The sequence below is a fragment of the Culicoides brevitarsis genome, chromosome 1 (genome assembly GCF_036172545.1).
Source record: "Culicoides brevitarsis isolate CSIRO-B50_1 chromosome 1, AGI_CSIRO_Cbre_v1, whole genome shotgun sequence".
Taxonomy (NCBI): domain Eukaryota; kingdom Metazoa; phylum Arthropoda; class Insecta; order Diptera; family Ceratopogonidae; genus Culicoides; species Culicoides brevitarsis.
In genome coordinates, this window is record NC_087085.1 from 33,992,519 (window position 1) to 34,017,614 (window position 25,096).

At 28.3% G+C, this 25,096-nt stretch overlaps 1 protein-coding gene across 1 annotated transcript; it reads left to right on the forward strand.

Annotated features, from left to right (window-relative positions):
• The first annotated feature begins 1,283 nt into the window (after positions 1–1,283).
• LOC134826985 (uncharacterized) lies at positions 1,284–10,858 on the forward strand. The gene is made up of 2 exons (XM_063839502.1): positions 1,284–2,097; positions 9,556–10,858. Exons 1-2 carry the CDS (start codon positions 1,386–1,388, stop codon positions 10,665–10,667), a joined length of 1,824 nt encoding a protein of 607 aa, XP_063695572.1. The 5' UTR covers positions 1,284–1,385; the 3' UTR covers positions 10,668–10,858.
• The last annotated feature ends 14,238 nt before the right edge of the window (positions 10,859–25,096 follow it).

Here is a 25,096-nt window from a genome sequence, read left to right on the forward strand (position 1 = left end):
TGTGTGTGAAATCAAAAAATTAAAACAAGTTTTGAAACGAGGGAACGACGAAACGAAGACAAGTGTAATATTATGCATTTTTATGATGATGTTATGATACGCCATGAACTGGAACATTCTTGAATTGAATTAAAATTCTGATTAGGACGAATTTTTTTTAGAGGAGTGTTCACAAAAAAAAATTTTTTTTAAACAGGTTGAACAAATCTGTGAATAGAGATATCAATTGATGAATGTTACCGAAGAATGTACGACCAACAAGTGTTTTGATTTTTTTTTCGTCACTTTCAGTGATGGGGTTCGTTGTTTCTCGTCGTTTTTTAAGTTGAAGTCTCTGAATTTTTCCTCGATTTCGTCATTTTTGGATTTTAAGTTCTAAAAAAGATAAAAACCATTAAAATATTTGTCATTATTTTTAAAAATTAATTACTTCCTGATCACTTAACAACTTTCGGTTGCCGATAATTTAAAGACAATTGACTGCCCATGCAAGAAACCTCTTCAATTATTTCCACACCTGACATTCGTCCGTCTATTTAACACATATTTCGTTCATAAACACTTCACTTCTTGCCACTCATACACTCGCAATGCCCGTTCTCGTGTTATTTTCTTCCAAAATAACTCATAAACCGGCTTAGCTTTACGAATACACCGACAACGTATTTTTACCTGCCTCCAGTTATGGAAAGCTTTGCATGTCTTTGTGCAACGTGCTTGCCTGTGTGTTGGAAAGAGCCCAAGAAACACGTCGACAAATGTTTCACATTCATTCTTGAGTTTACCTGTGCGCCGTTAACACTGAATCGTGCGTCGTCGCAACTTTTTTACAAGAAAAAAAAGGCAATTTCGTGCAAAAAAAGACGCGCATCGTCTTCTTTTCGCTCAACGAGAATACTCACGTCAAAATTAATCATTAATTTTAATACCGTTACTGAAGTTTTTCAATTATTAGAAAAATATTCATGCCTCATTCGTGCAAAGTGGTTAAAGTGTTAGAGATCTCTTTGGCACAAACGGAAGAAAAAAAGAAGTAAAAGTACTTGTGTGTGTGACACTTCTTCTCTACGCTCTGTTGACGTGGACAACAAAGATTTTCGAGAGTGAAAATTAATTTAATAAATACCTGTGAGAGAGATAAAAAAAAAAGTTGAATTAAAAATATTGCAAGAAGCAGCCATATTTGATTCAAAATACTCACATGAGCTCATGGTGAATAATACAATAAGAATGTTTTAGAAGGAATATACAGCACAAAAGGAATATAATAAAAAAAGAATCTGAAAGGAAAAAAAATATAAAAATACGTGTCTGGAATGCAGTGTTTCTAAAAAAAAAAATAAAATAAAAAATATTATTAAAAGAATTAAAAAAAAAAATAAAAAATGATGATGAGTGACTCGACTCCCATATGCAGATGCCGCGTTCTGTACTTGGGAAGTGCTGTGCCGCGTCAAAGCAAAGACGGTCTCCAAGGCATCCAAGAACCGCTCAAAAGTTTATACCCAGCTGAGGGAGCTCTCGGCGCCAAAGGCATCGACTCCTGGCTCAGTGTTTGGTCCAACGGCATCCTCCTCGAAAATGTCGACGAAAACCTGAAACAAGTAACGCGCTTCTTCCCGATCGAATCCTTGCACTATTGCGCCGCCGTTCGTCAAGTTCTCATCCCGGAACGTGGCAACAACAATCCCGAACCGAAATTTTTGCCACTCGATTCGCCATTTGCGCGAACGCCGCGTGCTCATCATCCTCCCATCTTCGCTGCCATCCTTCGTCGCACAACCGGCATCAAAGTTCTCGAGTGTCATACGTTCATTTGCAAGCGGGAGGCAGCTGCGAATGCCCTCGTTCGTTGTTGCTTCCACGCGTATGCCGATAACTCGTATGCGCGACAATTGGAGAACGGAAGTACGGCAGGCACGAGCGTTTATGGCACGCTGGGCGGCAAATCAACATCGAATGGCGACGCAACGTCGAACGGATGGCGATCACGGAATGGCAGCACGACGACAATCAACAGCGTTGGCAGGCAGATTACGACACCGCAGCAACATCACATGAATGGAAGTGTCGGCGATGCATTTACAGTGAAGAATTGTAAGTAAAAAATTTTATTTGCGCGTGTTGCATGTGACGATCCGAGAATACTTAATTGTTATTCTTCCGGAACAGATTTATTTTTGCATCCTGTCTGTTTCTACGAAGAAAAAAAAAACAAAAAGACGGAAAAAATCTCCTTAAAGTTCAAGGTTAATATTTACTCACGTGGTTCTCTCTCTCTTTCCTCACGTTGATTGTTTTTAACAAGTGTGTGAACTTTTTTTTGTGTGTGTCTCAAAGTGTATAATTAATGTCTGTTTGTTCCGTTCGGTTGAATCTTGATAAGCAAACAACGAGTAACAAAGTTAGAAAAATCAAAAAGTGTCGAGAAAATGAGGGTTTTTAGCTGGAAACAATGCACGGAAGTGTTTCTCGGTGAACTTTTAACCAGATTTCTGAGATTTTAGGGGGAATTATAATTAAATTTCCATGTGAATAACTGGACCATCAACATTTCCCATGATATCATTAAAGCAAACCACTTCACGAGAACCAACAATTTAGCGACAATTTCTTGAATCATCTCTTCGTGTAACCTTGTGCTTGATTTTGTAGTCATTACCTGATCATTACAAAATAATTAGAAATTAAATAAAAAAAAAACGCAAAGCAAGTGCCGTTACTTACTCGCTACTTTTCGATACGAAGCGAAAAAACTTACGGTGTTCAGAAAATTATTAACTGCATGTAATTATCGTGCATGTAAATGATGATGATGATGACAAATTCGTATTTTGCATGTAGTTGAAGTCTTCGATTCTAATTGAAGAGTCTATAGGATAAATTGTACATATGCAGTTTTTAAAGATTTTTCGTTTTTTTCTTGTTAAATTTGAATTTTAAAGAATTTTTTTGATTTTTATGTTCCTAAATGATAAATAATTAGTGTATTAAAAAAAATTTATGGCAAAAAAAATTTTATCCTAATTTTTTAAAATTATTTTTTGTAAATTTTTTACTTTTAAAAAAATTATTGCATTTTTTGAACTATATTTCATATAAAAAAAAATTTATGTCTTTTAATTTTAAACTTTTTTGAATTTGAATTTTTTATTTAAACAAAAATTTTGAACAATATTTTTTTTTAGCTTTGCCCATTTGTGCAGTTTATCTAATCTATTTAGGAAATTAATAAATTTTAATTTTTTTTATTCAATTTTAATGAAAATTTACGTTTTTCAAAGCATTTTCAACTTAATTTTCCTAAAAAATATCTCTTTGCGATTTATCTTACATATTTTTCTTCAAATCAAGCAATAAATTAACTTCACCTCAAAACTCGACGAAAAAACAAGTTTAGGATGTGGTTCCGAGAACAATAGCGAGAACTTTTCTCAAGAACGGAATATTGCATAATCACGAGTCTGGCAATTAATTTTTACGTTGATGTTCTTCTTTGAGTCATCAACAACAAGTACATAAAACTTTTTTATTTTATGGGTTCTTTCTGTCAGAAGATTAATTGTAGACTACAATAGCAGAAAATTATTATGTGAAGATTGTGTAGGAAACTGACTCTATTTAAAGAAGAAAAAAAAAGATTACTTACTTGCTTTGTAAGAGGATGTCTTGTGTGGCTTTTGTGTTACTAAGTAACTAAATGCATGCAGGCAGTGATGATTCAATGAATATTTACTGTGAAGATGTAATCAACGTTCCGTGTGCTTGTTTTGAGATGCAAAAAAAAGGGTTCGCCTTCTACTATGTGACTCTTTTGTTACACCTTCATGCGATTTATTTTCGTTAGAGATACACGTTTTGTCGGTTTTTGAGAGTAAATTTAAAGTTTTGTAACTTTTTGTATGTTTTGGATTAATTTTTATAAAAAAAAAATTAAAAAAATATTTTTTCAATAATTTTTCTAAAAATATTTAAAAGCTTAAATTAATGAAATTTCAAATTAATTTTTAAAGCTATAGAAAATTAAAATTAATTTTTAAAGCTATAGAAAATTAAAATAAAATTAATTAATTTATTAAATAATTAATTTTTTAATTTTTGCAATAATTTTCAAAAAAAAAAAAATATTTTGTGACACGTAATAATTTTTTTTTAAGAAAGAAACATCAACCTTATTTTTTTATATTATTTTTATTCTTTTTTGCCAAATTTGAAGCAATATATAATAAAAAATTACTCTTTTAGTAAAAAAAATACAAAATTAATAAAATTTACAAAATAAATAATTAAATTCACTTCAAACTAGAAGGTTATTGAAACCCAATTTTCACTGAACCTTCGAAAACTGCATGCAAAATTTCAATCACAACATTCAAATTATTAAAATTATAATAATAACAACAACGAAAAATATGCAAAAAAAATAATCATCTTCAATTGTTTTCAATTTCATTACAACACACCTAAAGAAAAAAAAATCCCGCTAAAATAAATAAAGCACACAGACCTTCCACTCACATTTTTCTGTTAAACCTGTTTATTTCTAACGATGTTACTATTATTATTTTGATTCACTTATTATTAGACAAGACACAACAACAACAACAACGAACGTAAAAGAAGTCAATAATAAATAACGTTCCTCTTTTTTTTCGTTGTTCGAACACAAAAAACAAAATTATTTGAATACGTACAATATTTATTTATTCATGCATGTAATAACAATTACAATAATCTTACAAATCATTGGCCTCAATTCGGAGTACTTTAAGTTTTTTTTTGGTACAAACATAAAAAAATGTTTTTTTGGCACCTTCATTTCTGACAATTTATTATATTGAGAGGTAATTATTAATTCAGTGGTGATATTTGACACTCGAATGTGTCGCAATTCACCTGCAATCGACAACAATGTTGCTTCATTTGATGAGGCGCTATTGTGAGTTATGACAAGACGATAATTGAATGGAAAACGTTTCAATCGCATTTTTGAATGTTTGTCAGGTGATGTGATGATTTTTTTTGTGATAAAATTTATTTTTTGGTTGCATAACGAAACTTTTTAATCTAATCTTTGAATATTTAGACACAAGTCGATAAATGTAAAGAAACGAAAAAAAAAACAGAGCAAGCAGGTTTTTCATGTCATTACATATGCGATTAATGTCTACAATGTTATAAAATTGCCAATCAAATCACATAACACGAGAATGCAACTTTCTATGCATAAAAATGCGTTACTGAGTGAGAAAAATGACATTTTTCATGTGTGCAATGCACCTTTTGATATATATTTTATTAACTATGTACCAATAAATGCCTTTAAATGATAGCAAATTACGTAATGATACGAATAAAATATATTAAAAATATTATATCGCGCGCGACGTGTTTTCCATGTCTGAACGACGCGTGAAGCAAAAGAAGTGAATTGAACATTAAACGCACTAATTAACATTTTTACACAAAAATAAAGAAACTAAACGATAGTTAACGAGCAAAACAACAATAAATAAAAGTGATGTAACAAGTCCTAAACTGTAATGCTTTTCGGCAATTTCTTCAAAACTTATTTTTAAAAAGATTCAAAAGTCAAGTGCAAATGCAGTCACAGTCTGTTAATTGAAATTTGAAAAATTAATGATATGCTTGTGGCAATTTATTTGCTCAAAGTATATATTTACGGCGAAAATGTGTCAGTAATTATGTTATTTAATAGCTGATCATTGAGTTTTTTTTCTATCCTCTCGTTTTTCGTGTGTGGACGAACGAGTTTTTTTTTCTTCTATCAAGTGAGCAATTACTAATAAATAAAATCTACGTAAATTATGAGGCAGGTTCTGTTACTTTTTGCTTGAATGACACAACAATTCGCATGTTTTTAATTAGCATATCATTCTATGGGTTTTGAAAGGTGATATCGGGTAGGTGATCGATTATCAATGACACAAATATTGACATGTGTGGAGATAAAGTAAATTAACATGTATATTGAATTCATGTCTTTTCGTGTAATGTGAAGAAATTATCAAGCTTAAAATCTGTTAAAAGATTTTTTTCTCAACGTTTTTTTTTAATTTTTAATAAAATTTTATTGAGATTTCCATTTTTCAACCTAAGCTCATCGTCAGTTTTATTTATTTGAATATTATCTTTGGTCCATTCTTTTTAAGATGATACTTCAAAAAAGTTTTACACATAATAATAAATTATTATCAGTCTTCGATATTGGTTTTTTATATTTCCTCATATTTCACTGATTATTTTCTATATTCAACTTTGAGGCAACTCCGAAACTATTTAAAATAGTACCTTCCATGTCATTAATTTTTAACTTTTCAACTAACACAGTATTCTGCAATTTTATGAATATACAAGCCAGTTAGGCTGTAATGAGGTTCTCTGCAAATTTTCAGATCGGTTGGATGGCAAATAAAATTTTTTTAAAGTGACAAGCTATTCACAAGCCTTAATTTTGGGCGTTCGCTAACAAAGTATAAAATCTAAATTTTTGTTCCGTTAGTAAGCTGAAAATTTGTATGCAAGTCATTTGGGCTGTATTCGTTTGTAATTTGCTTAACAAATACTTACAAATTTTACGGAGGACCAAGCTGTACTAAAAAGTCTCATTTTCAAAGAATAGCGACAATTTCCATTGCTTTGTCAAGTACTTTTGTAGAAGTTATAGCTCCATGTTCTGTGCTTTGTATGATTAGGTTCAAAATATCGCTATATTTCAATCTTCGCTTTGTATTTAGTAAATTAGATCCTATCATTTGACTTTGCTGAAAATCTGAAGTTTGAAATTTTGACTTTGTAGATGTTTTCACACTTAATGGTTCTAACAGATTTTCTCTAAAAATAAAAAAAATATAAAGCAATGAATAAAAACTAATAGATTTATACTTACTATCATCGTTACTTACCTCATCAGAATTTTTGTCTTGAAATCGAACACTCACCCTATTAATTAGCTATTCACTGCAAAAACATAACTTGATCGACAAGCCCGTGCATAAAACAATCAATTTGCTGAAAATATATGAATATCAAACATGATTCTACTGCAAAAAATTAATAATATTGTCTCAGATGTGAGCTAATAACGTGCCTATATTTAGTTAGGAGAGAAAAAAAAGTGACAGCAAAGTCCTTGACACTGTTGAAACTAATGAAAGGCGTAGACATAGAACATTCATACGAAGAATGTCGAGAATTTACGTCAAGTTATTTATCTCTGTCTCCCACATAATTACTTTGACTTCGTTATTAAGACATTCGACAAACAATTTATCAAGAATTTCACAAAGAATTCACTCAAATGGACCGACCACAAAATTTTTTAAAGCAACAACAAAAAAAATTTCCTGCATTGTATCAAAAAGTAGGTCTTTCCATTTATTTTACACCTGATTCGCATAGATAGACAAAAAAAGTTCGTAACTGACCATTCATTAGTTTCTAACTCGGCATCAAATACGGCAAAGTATAAATAAATGTAATACAAATCGATGTCTATATATGATGATAAATAATGAGAAAAGGTGAAAGAAAATAAAAAAAAAATAAATTTGCGTATACACGTTCGTTAAACAAACAAAGGCGTGCGTGTGTGCAAATAAAAGATTGACCATAGGAATGTTTGTTTAATTTCTCTCTAACTGATTGAAGTTTGACTGAAGCAGATTTTTGACCTGATTAGCATCATGTGAACGAACGCAAAAAATCGTTTGAACTTGAAATTCAATTCAGTTAACTTCACTCATTGAACGTTTTGAAACATTGTCTTGCAAAAAAAAAAAAATAAAATGTTCGAAACACCTTAAGGCCATTTCTTTGTTTTGCATGAAATATTGTCAACTGGTGAATGTTTAGCCATAATTTTTAATGTTCGCGACAAGACAATCGACGACGTGCGATTAAAACAATAACATTTTTTATAAAAATTGGTAACAATATAATCAACCGTTAAATCGAATTCATTTAATAAATATTTTTTCCGCATTCCCCAAAAAAACCAGGCAGGTCCAAAATTATGAATTGTTTCACGCGTGTAACTGATTGCTTGTAAAACATTAACTACAAGTGATGTTAGAGGCGTGAATTTGTGGTTACTTTGGTCAAAAAAGTGCTTCGCTGACAGTTAGTTCGCACGCCAATATCATTGTTTGTTGTAAAAAACGTAAAAAAAAATAAATAAAGAAGTCATTCAACCCTATTTTAACTTACTTGTGATCGGTTTACTTGTTTCGTGTTATCTAGGTGCTGCTACTTTATTTACTTTAGACACGTAGTATCATCGCATAATATTATTTATAACGTAACAGGTGTTTTTTTTTTGTAAAATTTTGAAAAAAAAATTGAAATGAGCATTAATTTAACACGAAAGCCGCTTTTATTTATAACTTGCGACTTTTTAAAGTTATTGTTCACTTTTTTTATATATTTTATTTTTTTTTCATATTGAAAAAATTAAACTTTTAAAAGTTCAAGGCAAATTTTAATTATTATTATTATTTTCTTTGCGTGTTTATTGACGATTAAAAAAAAATATTTCACACTACGTCAAAAAGGCACAAAAAGGTAGCTTTTGTCAATAAAAACAATTCAAAAGTCGTAAAAATTCGCAAATCATTCATTTTTACGTTCACCGAAACACAAAATCCAGACGATCAGATGAAATATCGAGCCACTCCTCGATGATGACTGCATTTTGTCTTCATTTCTTGTTCCATTTTGTTGTCTTTTTTGTTCAGACACAGCACGAGCATGACTTTTGGAGCACCTTTACGAACGTATTTCTGAAAAAAAAAGTAACAAGAGTTAATCGAGAGGGTTAATTTGACATTCTTGAACTTTTTTTGTTGTTATTTTTACAAGAAACACCAAAAATGCAATAACATGAATGAAAGATGATGTCATTTGGTATTCTTGGGTAACTGCGCAAACAACTTTTTTTTTTAAAGGAGCGAATGTAATTGAAATTCTGAATTAGGAAATGTGACATTGTTTGTAATTACTTTTGCAGTTTTAAGATTATTTTTTTGAATGAGGAGTGGCAAAAAAATGATAAAATCGAAAAAAATTGTCTGCAAAATTTCGGCATATGTTTGAAATAAGTGTAATAGAAAGTCTCATTGGCACGCGCCAGCATGAAAATTAACGAATAGTGAAATTAATCAACTTTATTTTTTTTTATTTATTCATATTTTTTGTTTGTATGAATATGTATCCGCATTATTTCTACGTGATTGAAACTCATTCGAACGAAATAATTAAAAAAAATTTCCTTCCTCGAGTTATTTTTGTTTGTGAAATATTTGAATGGAGTGTTTGCGAAATTTTTGCAGCGACAAAAAATAATAATAGCGGTTAAAACAATATTTTTTTATAGTCTGTTGGATAATTTTGTTGTCATTTTTGTCGCACATTGCACTATTTCTAAGCCGTTAATTGCAACATAATTACACGTGCGATTGAATAAGCGATTGTTTGTTTTCCGTTCTCCAAATAACTCATTAAAAATTCATATTTTTATTTTTTTTTTCGTTGCAGTGTACGCCAGTAGTGCGGATCTGGATGTCGTTGACGATGGGGAAAGTTCATCCTTATGCAATGGCGACGAAAATCACAAAGTTTGGACCGGATCGCAAGATCATCTCGATGCCATTCACACAGAAAGCCCCTACGAAATCTACTCGGGAGGTCATTCGACGCTTGGGAGACCTGCGCGTCAACGTCAAATTAGTATGCCCGTGCAACCGCCGCCTCCGCCGAAAGAAGAGCCCAAAAAGAAGAAAGATCACAGCAGCAAATCAAAGCCAGTAGGAAGCCAAAGTCTCTCGGGAACGCTGATTCGCCCGCGTCCCGTTCACATGAATCGCGGGCCTTTGCCGCCTCATCATCCCGGCATGATGATGTATGGTCCTCCGCCTCCGCATCACCATCCCATGATGGCGGGACCTCCATCGCGTCAATTCCATACAATTGGTCATCGAGGGCATCACGGCATGGCTCCAAATGGGCATGGACCTCCAATGCATCATCCCATGCATCATCCTCAAGTGCCTTTACCAATGCCTATAATGGTACCGCAGCAATATGCGACACTCCAAAAATCCCGCACAGGCAAGAAAAAGAACAAAAAAGACAAAATGAATGGCATGGCAATGCCCGTTCCAATGCCAGTTCCCCCAATTTTCTATCCTCCCGGACCTCCGCATCATCTAGTCGATTCACGCCCTCTCTCGATGAGCAATCGCAAACTCGCCCAATCCGCAGGCAACGGTCTCGACGATTCGGGTGACGGTACAGGAACATCAGGCGCTGATTCTCCGACGACAGGCACGGGAATTTATCGTCGCAAGGGACACTTGAACGAACGCGCTTTCAGTTACAGCATTCGACAAGAACATCGCAGCAGATCGCACGGATCGCTCGCAAGTTTGCAATTTAGTCCGCCAGACATCAAGAAAGAACGAGAAATCGCCCAAATGGTTGCTGCACTCGACATCAATGGAGATGCTGATGATGCGACATTAACGCGACGCGGGCAACAAATGACCAATGGACATCATCATGGCGGCATGAATGGACATCACGCGCCAATTGCCATGAATGGACATCACATGAACGGGCATGGCACATTCGGAAAACCACGGAGGTAGTTAGGTAATGGTGTTTTGTTAACGTCTCAGTCGCCCTAGTCGTTTACTTACAAGAAAAATTAATTATTTTATGATTGCTTACCAATGAATCCAAGTGCATGAAAAAAAAATGTTAAAAAAAATGCGACGTGAAATGCATTTCTTTGCAACTTTGATAAGAGAAGACGTAGAAGAAAGTGCTTAAAAATTTTTAATTGAAAAATATTTCAAGATATTTTTCAACATATATGAAAAAAAAATTAAAAGAAACAAAAGATGTGCCTTATTATTAAATATATTATTATAAAATTAAAAAAAATAATTATAAAATAAATTACGACGATGATAAATGGAAAAATTAATCGCAATTTAACATGTCTATATAAACATGATTTAATATAATTATAAACGAAAAAAAACATATAACTTGCATGAAAAATATCTTTTTTTAGTGGTAGTAACATTAACAAAGCGATGGAATTCACACAAAAATGACCAATAATTTTTTTAAATAAATTTTTTTCATTGTTCGCTTCATTATAAATTATGAAGATTTAAAAAAAAAATTGTAGTAAAAAAGTGTTTATCATTCACAAGAAAGAAAGAGTATTAAACATGAATGAAAAAATTTAAGCAAAAAAAAAAATTAATGAAGGTGTATTGTAGATAGATTAATGAATGATGAAAGAAAATTAAATAAAAATATTTTTTAATGTTTAAATAAAAATAATAATAAACAATTATTATATAAAAAAAAATTATTATTCGAATATTATTAACACTTTGTACAAAACAAAAAGTTGATTTTGAGAGTTAAACATGAGGGAAAATTTATTATGTTATATATAATATTGAAAAAAAATATTATATATAAATAATAATAAAGAAATTTGATATAAAAAAAATTAATAAAATATACAAAAATGTTATTTTAATTCAAATAAGTGAAATAAATTGCATATTTTTTATTATGATTATTACAAAAAAAAAATGTTTTATTTATTTTTCACCTTTTTTTTAATCAACAAACAACGGAGAATCTAAAAAAATGATATAAAAATTAAAATATAAATTTTCTATGCAAATTTTAATGGCAAGTAGTGAGGCAGAGGCATCAAATTTGATATGCATGCGAATAAAATTAATGAAACGTTACGACGATGTCGACGACGAGAAATGTGAAGCACCTGAACTGATTGTCTTGCATGCGTATCGAAAATTTCGCATGGGAGAATTATTTGTTTTCTCATCATTTTGATATTTTATTATCACACACAACAAACAATTGCTCTTCTCTTTATAAGAAATTAGAAAGGAAAAATATTGCATGACAAAAAAATGTTAGTTTTGCTTCTGATTTCTGAAGAATTTCTTGGAAATTGTTGAACAAAAGGTAATTTTACGACATTTTTTGCAGTGCATTGCTTTGATTTTGGTTTCCAGTGAAAAATTTCGTCTTTTGAGTCATCATAGGTGGGAACTTTCTACAAGAAAAAAAAATCAATTTTAAATTTTTTTATTTATTTTAAATTATTATCCATATTTTATGAACAAACACACACTCACACACGATTGATGACCAACTTTCTTCCGATGATTGCCCTCCCATGTCATTTGGTTCACTTTTAAATGATCATCCATGTATGAATTGAATAACCAGCTGGTCTCACTTTTTTTTCTCTTCTACCAACTGATTGATTTCGACATCAATCTCAAATAATTTGAAACCGAAAAAAAAAACATTTGAAGTTTGAGCCAATGAACGCTTAACAAGCCAAACAAAAAATTTTCAATTACGAACACGTGTCACGGGTAATTTTTTTTGTCGCTAAAAAAATAGGAAAAACGCATTTTCTCATGAGAATGTCAAAAGTGGATGCAAAATGTAACATAATTAGCATAATTGATTTTAGAGAACGGTTCTTTATCTCTTAAAACTGTGCTTTGGTCGATGCGCTGTTGCTGCTGGCTCGCAGAGAAAAGATAATATTTTTGTACAAAATCCAGTTTGTTGCTGCTGTAAATGCTGACAAGACAACATGACTATTTATTAGCGACAGGTTATTCGCTTCATTTGTGTACGCACACACACACGAAATATTCAAAAGTACGCATAGAAGACGTCAACGAGCGACGACGACGACGGATAATAATATTGTACAAATAAAACAAGAAGAATGTTTTTGTGTATATAAAGACATGTCAAACAAGAAACAGTAAGTAATTCTTGGACATCTCTTTGCTCTGTACTGAGTTGGCTTGATGGTTCTGTGCGTACGGAGCAAAATTAGCTTTCAGTTCTTGTTTTGTAATTAGCATTTTGCAATAAATATTACCTATGGAAAGAACGGAAGATTCTAAAAACGGGGCTCGGAAATTATTATTTTTAATTTTTTTTTATGAAAAAAATAATTTTTAATTTTAATAAATTTCTTAAATAATAATTTTTAATAAATAATTTTTATTACAAATTATTATGTAAAAAAATTTAAATTTTTAAAATATTTTTTTAAAATAATTTTTTTTTCAAAAATTTTTTTAATTAAAAATAATAAAGTAAAACATTAAAATTAATTAATATGATATTTTAAACTATTTTAATTATTTTTTAAAATTTTTATTTTTTTTTTGTATTTCAAAATGTATTTATTTAAATTTTATTAAAATAATTAAAAAATTAAAATTAATAATTATTTAAAAAATTAATTTTAATTAATTAAAAAATAATAAATTAAATTTTTAATATTTTTTTTTTAAATATTTTTAATTTTACACAAATAAAAATAAATTTGCAAAACGGTAAAATAAACTTTTGTATACTTAGGTGAAATTATGTGCAAATAATAATAAATAAATAATTTTGTCATGATGCGTACCTACATAGTTGACGAGTACCAAGTTGTTTGTTTGTGCAGAGAACAAGTTGATTGGAATTTGTAGGATGTTAAAATTCTTCACTTTTTTGCTATCGGTGCCATGGCATGCCATTATTACTGCGTTAACTGAAATAAAATGCAAGAAAATGCAACAAGTGATAATGTGTAGGATGTTGCGCCAAAGATGTCATGAAAAATTATGAAAGAAATGGAGAAGCCCTCTGGAGATGGAATTTTTTTTAGTTTTGTATACAGGTTGAATTAACTAAAAAAAAAGAAATTACAGGTTATTTGGTTTAAAAAAATATTTTGTCGTAATTTTGAAGATTTTCAATAAATTCAGGTAATTTTTTTTTTTAAATTTTTAAAAATTTTTTCTCATTTCATAAATTTTTAAATTTAAATTTTTCTTAAATTATTTTTAATTTTATATTTAATTATAAGAAAATTTAGAAATATTTTATTATTTTTTTTTTGTTTAAAAATTATTCTGCATTTGTCCTTTTAAGACATTTTAATTTTTTTTCAACTAAATCATTTTGCTTTTTGAAAATATTAATAAATAAATAAAATTAAAATAAATAATAAGAAATTTTCACTCAACATGCTAAAAAATAAAAAATTATGAAAATTAAAATTCTCATTGAAAAAAAATCTCATCTACAAGACAAAGAACAACTTTTTATGATAATTAATCTCAAAAATCTCCAAAAGATTCATTGATGTGATGATCTAACCTTCGATTCGATCATCAATCGCGTTTTTATTTATTTTGAAAGATTTTACATCAACAAATTTTACAAATTAGCAACAAAGAAGTCACCTTCACTAATTTTTTTGTTATTGTCTATCACAAAAAGTGCGAAATTCTTCAAGAATCGTAAAAAATCAGGTTCGTCGTCTTAAATCGCTTGAAATCTTTTGTTGCTGAATTTCTCATTCCATTCTAACTGCTACCGCTATTTTCTTTGAATATATTTTGCGCTTGCCAGGAACGTTATATATTACTATTATTATTAAATATTTGCACATTCCATACTTGACTTACTACTACTCCGAGCTCCATACTAGAAAAACTCGATTTATCTGTTCGATTTTGAGTTTTTTTTTCTTTTTCTGTTTGTAAACAACAACATTGCGCGCCAGTTATTTACAATTATATCACACTGCATACTCGTTGCTGCATAATATGTAGTTCCACGAGCATAAACTGGGGAATATTTCTTGCCACGAAACGTATATAAAGCAACTTGTGTGCGGTTATTTATTGAATGGAGTACATAATCGAACGAAAACATTGCCTAACAAACATTTTTATCTTGCCTTCTTTCGTTATTTATGTCGTTGTCGTTGCTGCGAAGCATCTTCTTTCGCCACACAATTGGAAGAAAGTTGCGTCAAATCGTCTTTTGCGTTAGAAATTGCCGGTATTTCTTGGATTTTTGTCGATTTGCTGGGAAAAAGTCGATTATTATGTATTTTCTGAAAAGAAAAGAAAAATATTATTACACAACATGTACAAGATTTGCCTCAAAATGGGATGAGGAAGGAATTTAACGTTGAAAATGATGCGCCATTCTTACGTTCTCAGCATGCAATTTCGCGAAATCGAGGATAAACAACAGTTTATTGATTTTTTTTCGAACCGAAATGATGTAAGCCGACAACTTTTAAGCAAAAATTCAAGTTTCGGCAAAAAAAAAATATAGATCACAACTTAGTTTGTGGGCGATCAACTTGTAATTGATTCCTTCGCCTACTAACGACTTCCCGACTATTCAATTCCATGAACTTTTGAGCATAATGTCGATCCCATGGCACTTGATTGATATTGATTGAAAGACAATCAAAATGTAAATTGGACTCGTTCGCATACAAAGTAGCGAATCCCATTAAGCCATTAAAGGAAAAAAATTGAAACATTGTTTATGCAAGCAACAAGTTGTGTCTTATGACTTTTTCGATCAATATTAAATAAATATTCGTGAATAATATCCATTCATCGATGATTGTTGACGCAGATTGTCGAAATAATTGTTACCTTTATAGTTTTATTGCAGCGCGGCATGTAACCTTTGTCCTTGGCCTCGCTCGCCATTACACTCCATGGAGCTGTTGACCAAGAATTATGATTTTTTTTCATCAATAATAATCGAAAATATTAACAATAACAAGCATTTTGCATTAAAAATTGGAACGAATGTTGGTTGTTGATGCGAGTCAAGGAGAAAAATTGGCAAAAAATGTCAGTTTTGTTTGAAGAGAGAAGATTTTTAGGATGAAATACAATGAAAATATAATTTTTTGGGTAAAAATGAGAAAATTTTAAAATTTAATTGGTCAACAAGCACTCAAAGCTTGAATTTTAAATGAAAAAATTATTTTTAAAATTCGTTTAAAAATTAAATAAAAAAAAAAATAATTAAATTAAAAAAAATTAATTAATAAAAAAATTAATTAATTAAAATTTAAATTCATTTAAAATTAAATTAAAATAAAAATTAATTAATAAAAATTAAAATTAATTAATTTTTAATTCGTTTAATAAAAATTAACATTTAAAACTGTAAATTGTAATTTTTTAAAACAAAAAAAAAATTAAAATTAAAATTTAAAAAAATTAAACTCTTAGAAAAATTAAAGAAAAATAAATTCTAATTTGAGTACAAAATTTCATCCAAACTTAAAATTTTACAATTATTTTTTTATTTTTTTAACAAAAATTTTTTATTTATTGAAAGTTTTAAAAGTTCTTTGAGTACTAAAAAAAATAATTTTGTCTCTGAATGCAAAATTTCAAAGATTTTAAACAATTTTTATTCAAGTAGATTTTATTTTACAAAAATTATTCAAAGAAAAAATTTTAATTAATTTCTAAATTTTTTTAATTATTAAAAAAAATAATTTCTGACCCATTTTTTATTACTCAGAATTCCTCTTGTAGCAAAACAACATCAAGTTATTAGCCATGTTCAAACAAATTTTTATTCCGTCTGTCCAAAACAAATTAAAATCTCGTCCAAACGAAATAATCTTCTCCAAAAATTTATTTTAATTCACAATTTTATTGACCAAACAAACAGACACGACAAGCAAACAGGTTTGTTTCGATATCGTTTAAAAAATATTTTAAGATTTTATTATTTCCACCTTATGATTCGACTCTTCGCTCGTACACGTGCATCGATATGCGTTTGTTTATTCCGATCATTTACATAAATTCACATATTTTTTTACTATTAAAAATTTATTTTATTTCATAAACAAAAATTCTTTTTACAATTTATTCAATTGGAAGGTCAACTCTAAGTTTTATTCATTTTTTTTTTTAAACGAGAAGAAAAAAAAATCAAGTGAACGGAAAGCGTTTGCAGCAAAATTGCAATTCAATCGATTGAATTCGAAAAGTATTTAACGAGATAATTTACCAGAAAATAGCTTTTTTAGCATTCTTCTGTTGTTAATGTTTGCTGCTATTTTTTATGACTTTATACATTTCGCGAAAATTGCATGCAGCCCAACCTTCGCAAAGAATTTCTTCATGACATTTTTCTACTAATACAAAGACACTGCATTCCATTCGCAGCGCAATAGAGAGAAGGAGAGACAATGTTTATTACAAATTTGACCTATAATATAATTGCAATATCATTCACATAATAATCTTGCGTTCGTTCTACCTTTTTATTAAAATAAAGTAGTTCCCATTGTCGAGTTGATGCCGTCTAACAATGTGTAGAAAGGCACTTTTTGTGTGTGTCTTTTTGCTGCAACTTCTTCCGAGAAACAAGTCCATGCGTGCTTTGACGTGTTCTTTGTGCAGAGAAAAAAAATAATAATTACATTTAATAAAAGGAAGAAGACGAAGAAAAGGCATATTTCGTGCGCAATCTTATAAGCATTGCCTTTTGTTCTGTGTGTGTGAGTCCAGGGGCGTAGCGTCGTAGGGTGCTGAAAAAATTTTGATTCTCAAAGAAAATTTTCTAAATTTGGGGCTGAAAATTTTTGATTCGTGCTGGGTGACTCTCGGCAAATTTTTAATGGAAACTCGTCGAAAATTTGGAAAAAATTCATTAGAATAAAAAACTGAGCAAAAAAGCTTTCAAAGTCGGAATTTTGATGAATTCAAAATAAAACCCTCCCCTCTAAACTTCCGACGCCATTAATGGATGGTGCCTTCCCGTTTTCCAGCTTTCGATTCCGATCGACTGAGACGAATGAAAGTGATGATGATCGAGCTTTTGTTGGTTTGAATTGATCGTTTTATTTAAGGCGACGCCTTATTTATATTCAGAGCTTTTTTCTGGTCTTCAATATGACTTTTTATCAAAGAAAATATAAGTTTATTTGAAGGATTCGTGCTTTGTTAATTTTTAGACAATTTTAAAATTATATTAGAAAATTTTATATATTTTGGATAATTTTTTACTATATTTTTGAATAAATATAAATATAAATTAAAATTAAAAACTAAAAAATAAAATTTATTTTTTTATTAATTGGAGAGCATTAAAGACAATAAATTTAAAATTTTATGAATAAAATTTTGTGATATACCTAAATAAATTATTTATAAAATTTTAAAACAGGTTAAAAAAAATAAACTAAATAAAATTTTTTAAAATTATTCTTATTTTTTTCGAAAAATTGTAAAAAAAATTCAGAGAAATTGACTTTTGATCAAAATTCGTTTTTGAAAAAATCTTAAAACTACAATAATTTTATTTTTAAATATATTTTAATTTTATTTAATTTAATTTTTTCAATTATATATTTTAATATTAATTTAACGGGCAACTAAATTTTTGGATTTAAAAATTAAATTTTTAATTAAAATATTTATTTTGTTTATTTTAAAAATCTTAGGAAAGAAAAATCTTAATGTTTTAACTTAAAAATAAATAAATATTTACCAAAATCTATAAAAACAAAAAACGAAATGTCTGATCTCAAATCCTTAATTTTTCTTATCAAATAAGGTGACAAGTACAAGACACGACAAACTGCTTTCAAATCTTCTTATCTTTTAAATTTAATTCCCACTCCATCTTTAAGTATCACTTAATAAAATTAAACTCTTTTTCCTACTTATTTCTTTTTCTTCTTATTCTGCAATTCAACAGAAAAATAGCTGCAAAGAACCGTCATAATATTATTTTTACACCTACTTAAATCCAATTCCGCGCAGCAGTCAACATGATCAGTAGGTCAGTGTGTGCATTCGCAGAAAGAATTCACCTATCGCCGCATATTTTCCTATTCACCTACAGGAAAAGGCAAAAAAGAGAGGAAGAAAGATCGTTTAATTACGTCTCTGATCGTCTCACTGAACATTCCAAGTACTCCACAGCTGCTGTTGTCGCTACTTTATCATAAAACGAAAGAAAGAACAGGAAAAAAAGATCGAATACGAAATAAAAATGTTTACTTGCTCTATAAAGAAAATAATAATAATAATTTTCCCGTTAATAATAACATGATTATATGGTCAACAAAACAAAAGCAACAAACGTTCTTTCGACTGCGCTGGAGTTGTATATGGCACTGAACGAGAGATTGTAGATAGTATTGATGATTTAATATTTTGAGCTACTTTGTATTTATTTACACAAAGCGGTAATTCATTGAAAAATTATTACAAGATCTGTTGTGTAAATAAAATATTGAACTTTTTTTTATTATTTTATTTTATTTTTTGGTAAAACGAATCGGAACAAATTGAAAACAATTGGCAAAATTTCGACAAACGTGGGAAAAATTGATTTTAATTTGTAAAAAAATATTTTTTTCTTAAAACAAATCTAAAAAAAAGTTTCATCGAGGTTTTTCTATTTTTTTATTTCAATGAAACGTTGTTCTAATCATATATTTTACTGAATAACGGACAAGTTATTTTTCTCGTTTGAAAAAAAAAATTCTTACCTCATTAATTAAATGTTCGCTCTTCTACTGGTTTAGAATTTTTTTCCTTTCTCTGTCGTTCGTTGCTTATCAATGAACTTGTTCTGCATTCCAGATCAGAAAATAATGAGGACTTTATCAAGAAACTTGATCAAAAAGTGATTTTTATTGAGTTTGCATCGTTCTTAGAATTTTTTGAAAATATATCTTATATCGTAAAAAATATTGTATTATCTGAAAATAAAAGCAAAAAAAAAAAAAAAATAATTTCATTAAATAAATTAAAATAAAATAAATAAAAATAAATTTTGTAAAAATATTCATATTTTTATATTTTTTTATGATTTTTCTATTTTTTAAAATAGAGCTTTTAATTTAAATTTAATTTAAATTTTCTTTAAAAAAATTAAAAATTTGTTAAAAATTTCAAATTTTAATTTTTTTATTTAATTTTAATTTTTAATTAATTTTAATTAAATTAATTTAACTTTATTAATTTTTAATTTTAATTTTAATTTTAAATTTAATTATAAAATTTTTTTAAATTTTTAATTTTCTTAAGAGTTCTTATTTTTCCTATTTTAAAAATATTTTTCAATTTAAATTAAATTTTTTAATAAAAAATTTTAATTTTAATTAATTTAAATTTTAACTTCATTCTATTACTTGAAAAAAAAATTCATAAAAACTTCAGAGAACATTGATATCGAATTTATTTTTTTATAAAAATATTTTTTTTCCACAAAACCACAATTTCTTTCTGTTTCTCTGATCAATAAAGTTCCAAAATAAGCATTAAAACAAAGCTCATGCATTCATTGCTGCACGTCCACGAACATTTCTCATCATTTCTTCTACTTTATACTCAAATAGGCAAAATTGTGTAAAAAAGTATAACATTGCTCACACCATATAATTACATTATGTATACATTTCCTCCATACGATACGCTGCAACTCTAGCAACAACAACATAAAATTATTCTTCGCTACGGCACACGACGACGACGACGACTGCTTTGTTGTAATTGAACATCATTTCTTTGCCAACGAACGAAGAAAAATGCTTTTAGTATTTTGCCGATATTCATTCAAATCAGTTCAGTTGCTTCTCTTTACTCGAGTTGAACGTTTTAATTAAATTATTTTTTTTAAGTTTTAATTCTTTAATGAGCTTTAATTTATTGTGCTTCATTTAAAAAAATAAAATAAGACAAAAAAGTGATAATTGCATAAGAAATTAGTGAAAAATCAAACAAATTGATTGAATAACAAAAGACCATCAAAGAGCTCCAATTAAACGAGACATCCCATTGTTCTTCAAATACTTTCAAATATTTATTTTTTTTTGGAACAAACAAGTGATTGAACGTGGTCAATTTGACGTAACTTTAAAAAAAAAATCCAATATTAATTTAGAGAAAAGTTTCGAACGAAATTTCTTTTTTTTTACACAAATATGATTAAATACTGTTAAAAAGTGCAGCAAGTGAATAACATGTGTTAATTGACGCGGCTTGCAGTCTAGCTACACAACAATAGCAACAACAACGACGACTTTCACGATCACTGCATGCACCGGTAACGATTTTTAAGAAGATTACGAAGAGCTTATCACGAGGAGGAGTCCTGTTAACCACACGGTGAGTGTAAATTTTGTTTTTTTTTTCGATCAAAAACGGTTAAAAAAGTGTTAAGAAGACATTTTGTGCGAAAAATCACAGAAAGTTTATTAACATTTAATTTTTTTTAACGTTTTATGAATCATAACATTACAATCCGAATTGATCGTTGTAAATTAATAATCGTTGCGTTTTTGTAGAGTGACCATTTTTTTACTAAAAATTTCAATTTTCATACGAAAAATTTAAAAAAAATCATAAAAATTTTTTTTTATTTTTTCATTTAATGATTTAAAATAATAAAAATTCTTAAAAAAAACAACGAAAATTTATAAAAAATTGTTCATCCTATTAAAAAAAGATCGATTTATCGTCATTGATGCGTTTTACCGAAGCAAAAAAGTGTTTGTGGTGATCAAGATGTGTGAAAAATATGGAATTCATTCATGAACATTCACTTACCTGCAATTTTTCAAAGGTTTTTTTGCTTTACATAACCACATTGGAATGCCAAATGCTTCAAGAATCCAAAAAAATTGCAACTTTGTAACGGATTTTGATGCAAATCAGCGGTTTTGGAAGAAAAACTTCTTTTTCCTGAACATTTTTGTGGCTTTCGAATGACATAATGATGGCTCAGAACATTTTTTCTGAAAAAAATCACAAAAATTGTCTGAGAAAGTCTTGTGCAACAAAATGTCTCAACATAATTAACGAAGATCTCTCATCACAATTATTATAAATCTCATAATAATAACGCGCTTGCTCATGATAATTACAACTTTTATTTTTAACACCATCTCACGTGGGTGTTGAAGTTATGCTTAATATTTTTTTAATTACACAAAATTAAAAAAAAAAATTTTTTTTTGAAAAAAAAATAAAAATAATTATGCAAGCCAATGTCGAGCAAAGTTGCGTCACACAATCAGTGATTAATTCAATAAAACAAGCTACTTTTTGATTTCCCAGAAACAATATGAGGAAACTCCGATGTTGTTTTTCTGCACTTTTGGTTGCGCACGTGATATTTTTCCACGACTATCATTATCAGTTAGCTAACTACGACTTCTTCTTTGGCGGTTTCGATACGAAAATTATAGTCATGTGAAGTTGGTCGCAATTTAATAATAAAAAAATGCAGAAGTCTAATTAATGTTAACATCATTAACATGATTTGTGCATGCAAATAAAAAAAAATAAGAGGAAAGGTGAAAAATTTTCGAAATATTTTATTGGCGATGTAAATTTTGAAAATTTTATTGTTTCGGGTTTCCTTGAGATCATGAGATAAATTTAACAAGCTCGATCAATAAAGTTTATGGAATGGAAGTTGTAAAGAAAAAATGTTGTAAACTAGGCGTCATTAAACTAATGATGGATTGTTTGGTAAAAAAAAAGTGAGAAATTTCGAGAGAACAGAAGTTTTTAAAAATTAGTGTAATGGGAATTGTTTGGATTTATGACTTAATGCACAAAAAAACTTCAATGAGAGCAATAAATTTACTGTGCATTGTGCAAAAAAGGCAGTATATTGCAGCTTTCTGTTGGTTTTTAGGATTTTTAATGCCTTTAAGCTATTTATTTTAGAAGCTTATAAAGTTTTATGACATTAAATGTCCTTGTTAATTTTTGTTTGTTGAATATTTTGATAAGAAGTCGTTAGTTTTTTCGTTTCAAGATAACTTAAGTTAAGTTTTCGCCTTAATTTTTGTGAAAAATTTAATTTTAATGTCAAAAATTTACAAATTAAACATTAATTTAACCTTTAATGTGCATAATAGATTTTCAAGTTTAGAATTTTCCTCCAAATTATTGTTAAAGATACATGATGAGTATCAAATTTTTTAAATTTTCAATTGAAAAACATAATAACCGCTTGAAAAAATATTTAAATTCAATAAAAAATCTTATTTATTCTTCGAAATAAAATATTCTTAAAGTTCTTTGATTAAATTTAGGATCTTGCGATTCTCAAAAAATTTAAATATGGCTCAATTTTTGCATAAAAATACCATAAAAGGACATTCAAACCAAAAAAAATATAAAATTATCAATGGCTGAATCTTAACAGATCAAAATTCTATCAAAAATTTCATCAAAAACATAAAAATACAACTTTTAATCCAATATTCATACAAAAAATTAATGTTGCTTCTATAAAAATCATAAAAATCATAAAGATCTCCTTTTCTTTTATTTTAATTTAAATTTTATTTTTTTTTAATTTTTAAATTATTAATTTAATTTAATTTAAATAAAATAATTAATTATTTTAAAAATAAAAATATGAATTTTATAATTTGAAAATTGGTCAAAAACTTATCTTTTAATCGTAAAATTGTAATTTTGAACTAATTTTACCGAAATATGTATAAAAATAAGTTCAACTTTCCCCAAAAAATATAATAAAAACCAAAATTTATGACATTAAATTCATACAAAACCTACAAATTCTCTGTAAAGTAACACTAAATCAATTAAAAACATGCCAATTAAATATTAATTTTTACTTTTCTTAACATTATTTTGCAAAATTTATCACTAAAGATGACAAAAACGGTTATTAATTGACATTCGATATCACTGAACTAAATTTTAATTACCAGTTAATTCATGTATTAATTTCAAAAACAACTTCATGTTAAAAACGAATAATTGTCAATTCCGTTCAATAAACATTTCTGGTATCATGAAAAATAGAAGAAAAGTTACTCTCAAACGCACTTCTTGACCCAATTAGAATCTCGCATGTTTAATAAGTTGCATACTGATTCGTAACGGGATCGGCGTGTGTTCGAGAAATGTTCATAAAATGTAATTGTTAACTGTGTTTTATTTTTTTCTGCCTCTTCTAATACTCGGAATAACTAATATGTGCGAAAAATAGGACAAAACTGTCGCAACAGTTTCAATTGCCCGATATCAGACAGGTTTTTGCGAAAAGTGTTCCAATGGGTTCTGTTATCTGTCAAACTTGTTTCTCGCATTGTGAACTATTTTTTTTTCTAGAAATTGGCAGAAGTAGGATATGTAACTGTATCTAATTGCTAACCACGCGTCGTTGAATGAAGTGGAAAAAGATGCAAATTTTCGTTAAATTCATTGATATTTAAATGAAAAACGCATCGGCAGCGATTAATTACGTCGAATCTTCCTCATTTTGCTGCCCAATCAGACATTTTTAATGCGAAAACAATGCAAATGAGTTCAAAGCCCTGTTCAAATTGTAGCTTTTTGTGTTCGTTTGCTGCATATATTTAGATTTGACTAAATGCTTTTTTTCATCTGATTGTAGTAATTTTTGTGGAAGATTCATTACGTTTACAATAGGAATTAAAGTTAATGAAAGTTTTGTAACTCGCATACACGTGTTCATAGTATTTATGCCTTCAGACGGTTAATTATGATAATTTTTCTGCCACACTCGTTTAAGTGCAGCAGTAGTTGTTGAGTTGAGGCAGTAATGAGTACAAATGATGTCTTTTTCGATGGAAGTGAGAGATGAGAGTGAACATTTTTTTTATTTGAAAAAGAAATTTCGGTAGAAAATTTTTTTAGTTTGTAGCTTCTTTTAATATTTTAAAAGAAAATAAAATATTAAAAATTTTCAACAAAAAAAAAATATAAATTGAAAAATATAAAAAAATAGAATTAATTAAGCATACTTTGTTGAAATTTTCTTCAGCCTTTAAATTCCCTCAAAATATATTTTTCGTAATTTTTTTATATTTTTTTTTTTTTTTTTTTTCTTAATTATTTTTATTATTTTAATTATTATTTTATTTTTTAATTATTTTAATAAAATTTTACTAATTAAAAAAAAATGTAAATGATTTTCTGAATTTTTTGATTGAAAATTTTATTTTATCAATTTTTAATAGAAAAAAATAAAATTGATAAAATTTAATAAAAAAATATTTATTTTATTTTTTTTTATTAAAAATTATTTTTTTATAGAAATTATTTTTAAAATTTTTTTATAATTTTTTTAAATGTAGAAAAAAATGTTTATATAATTTATTTCGTTAATTTTTGTTCAGAATAATTCA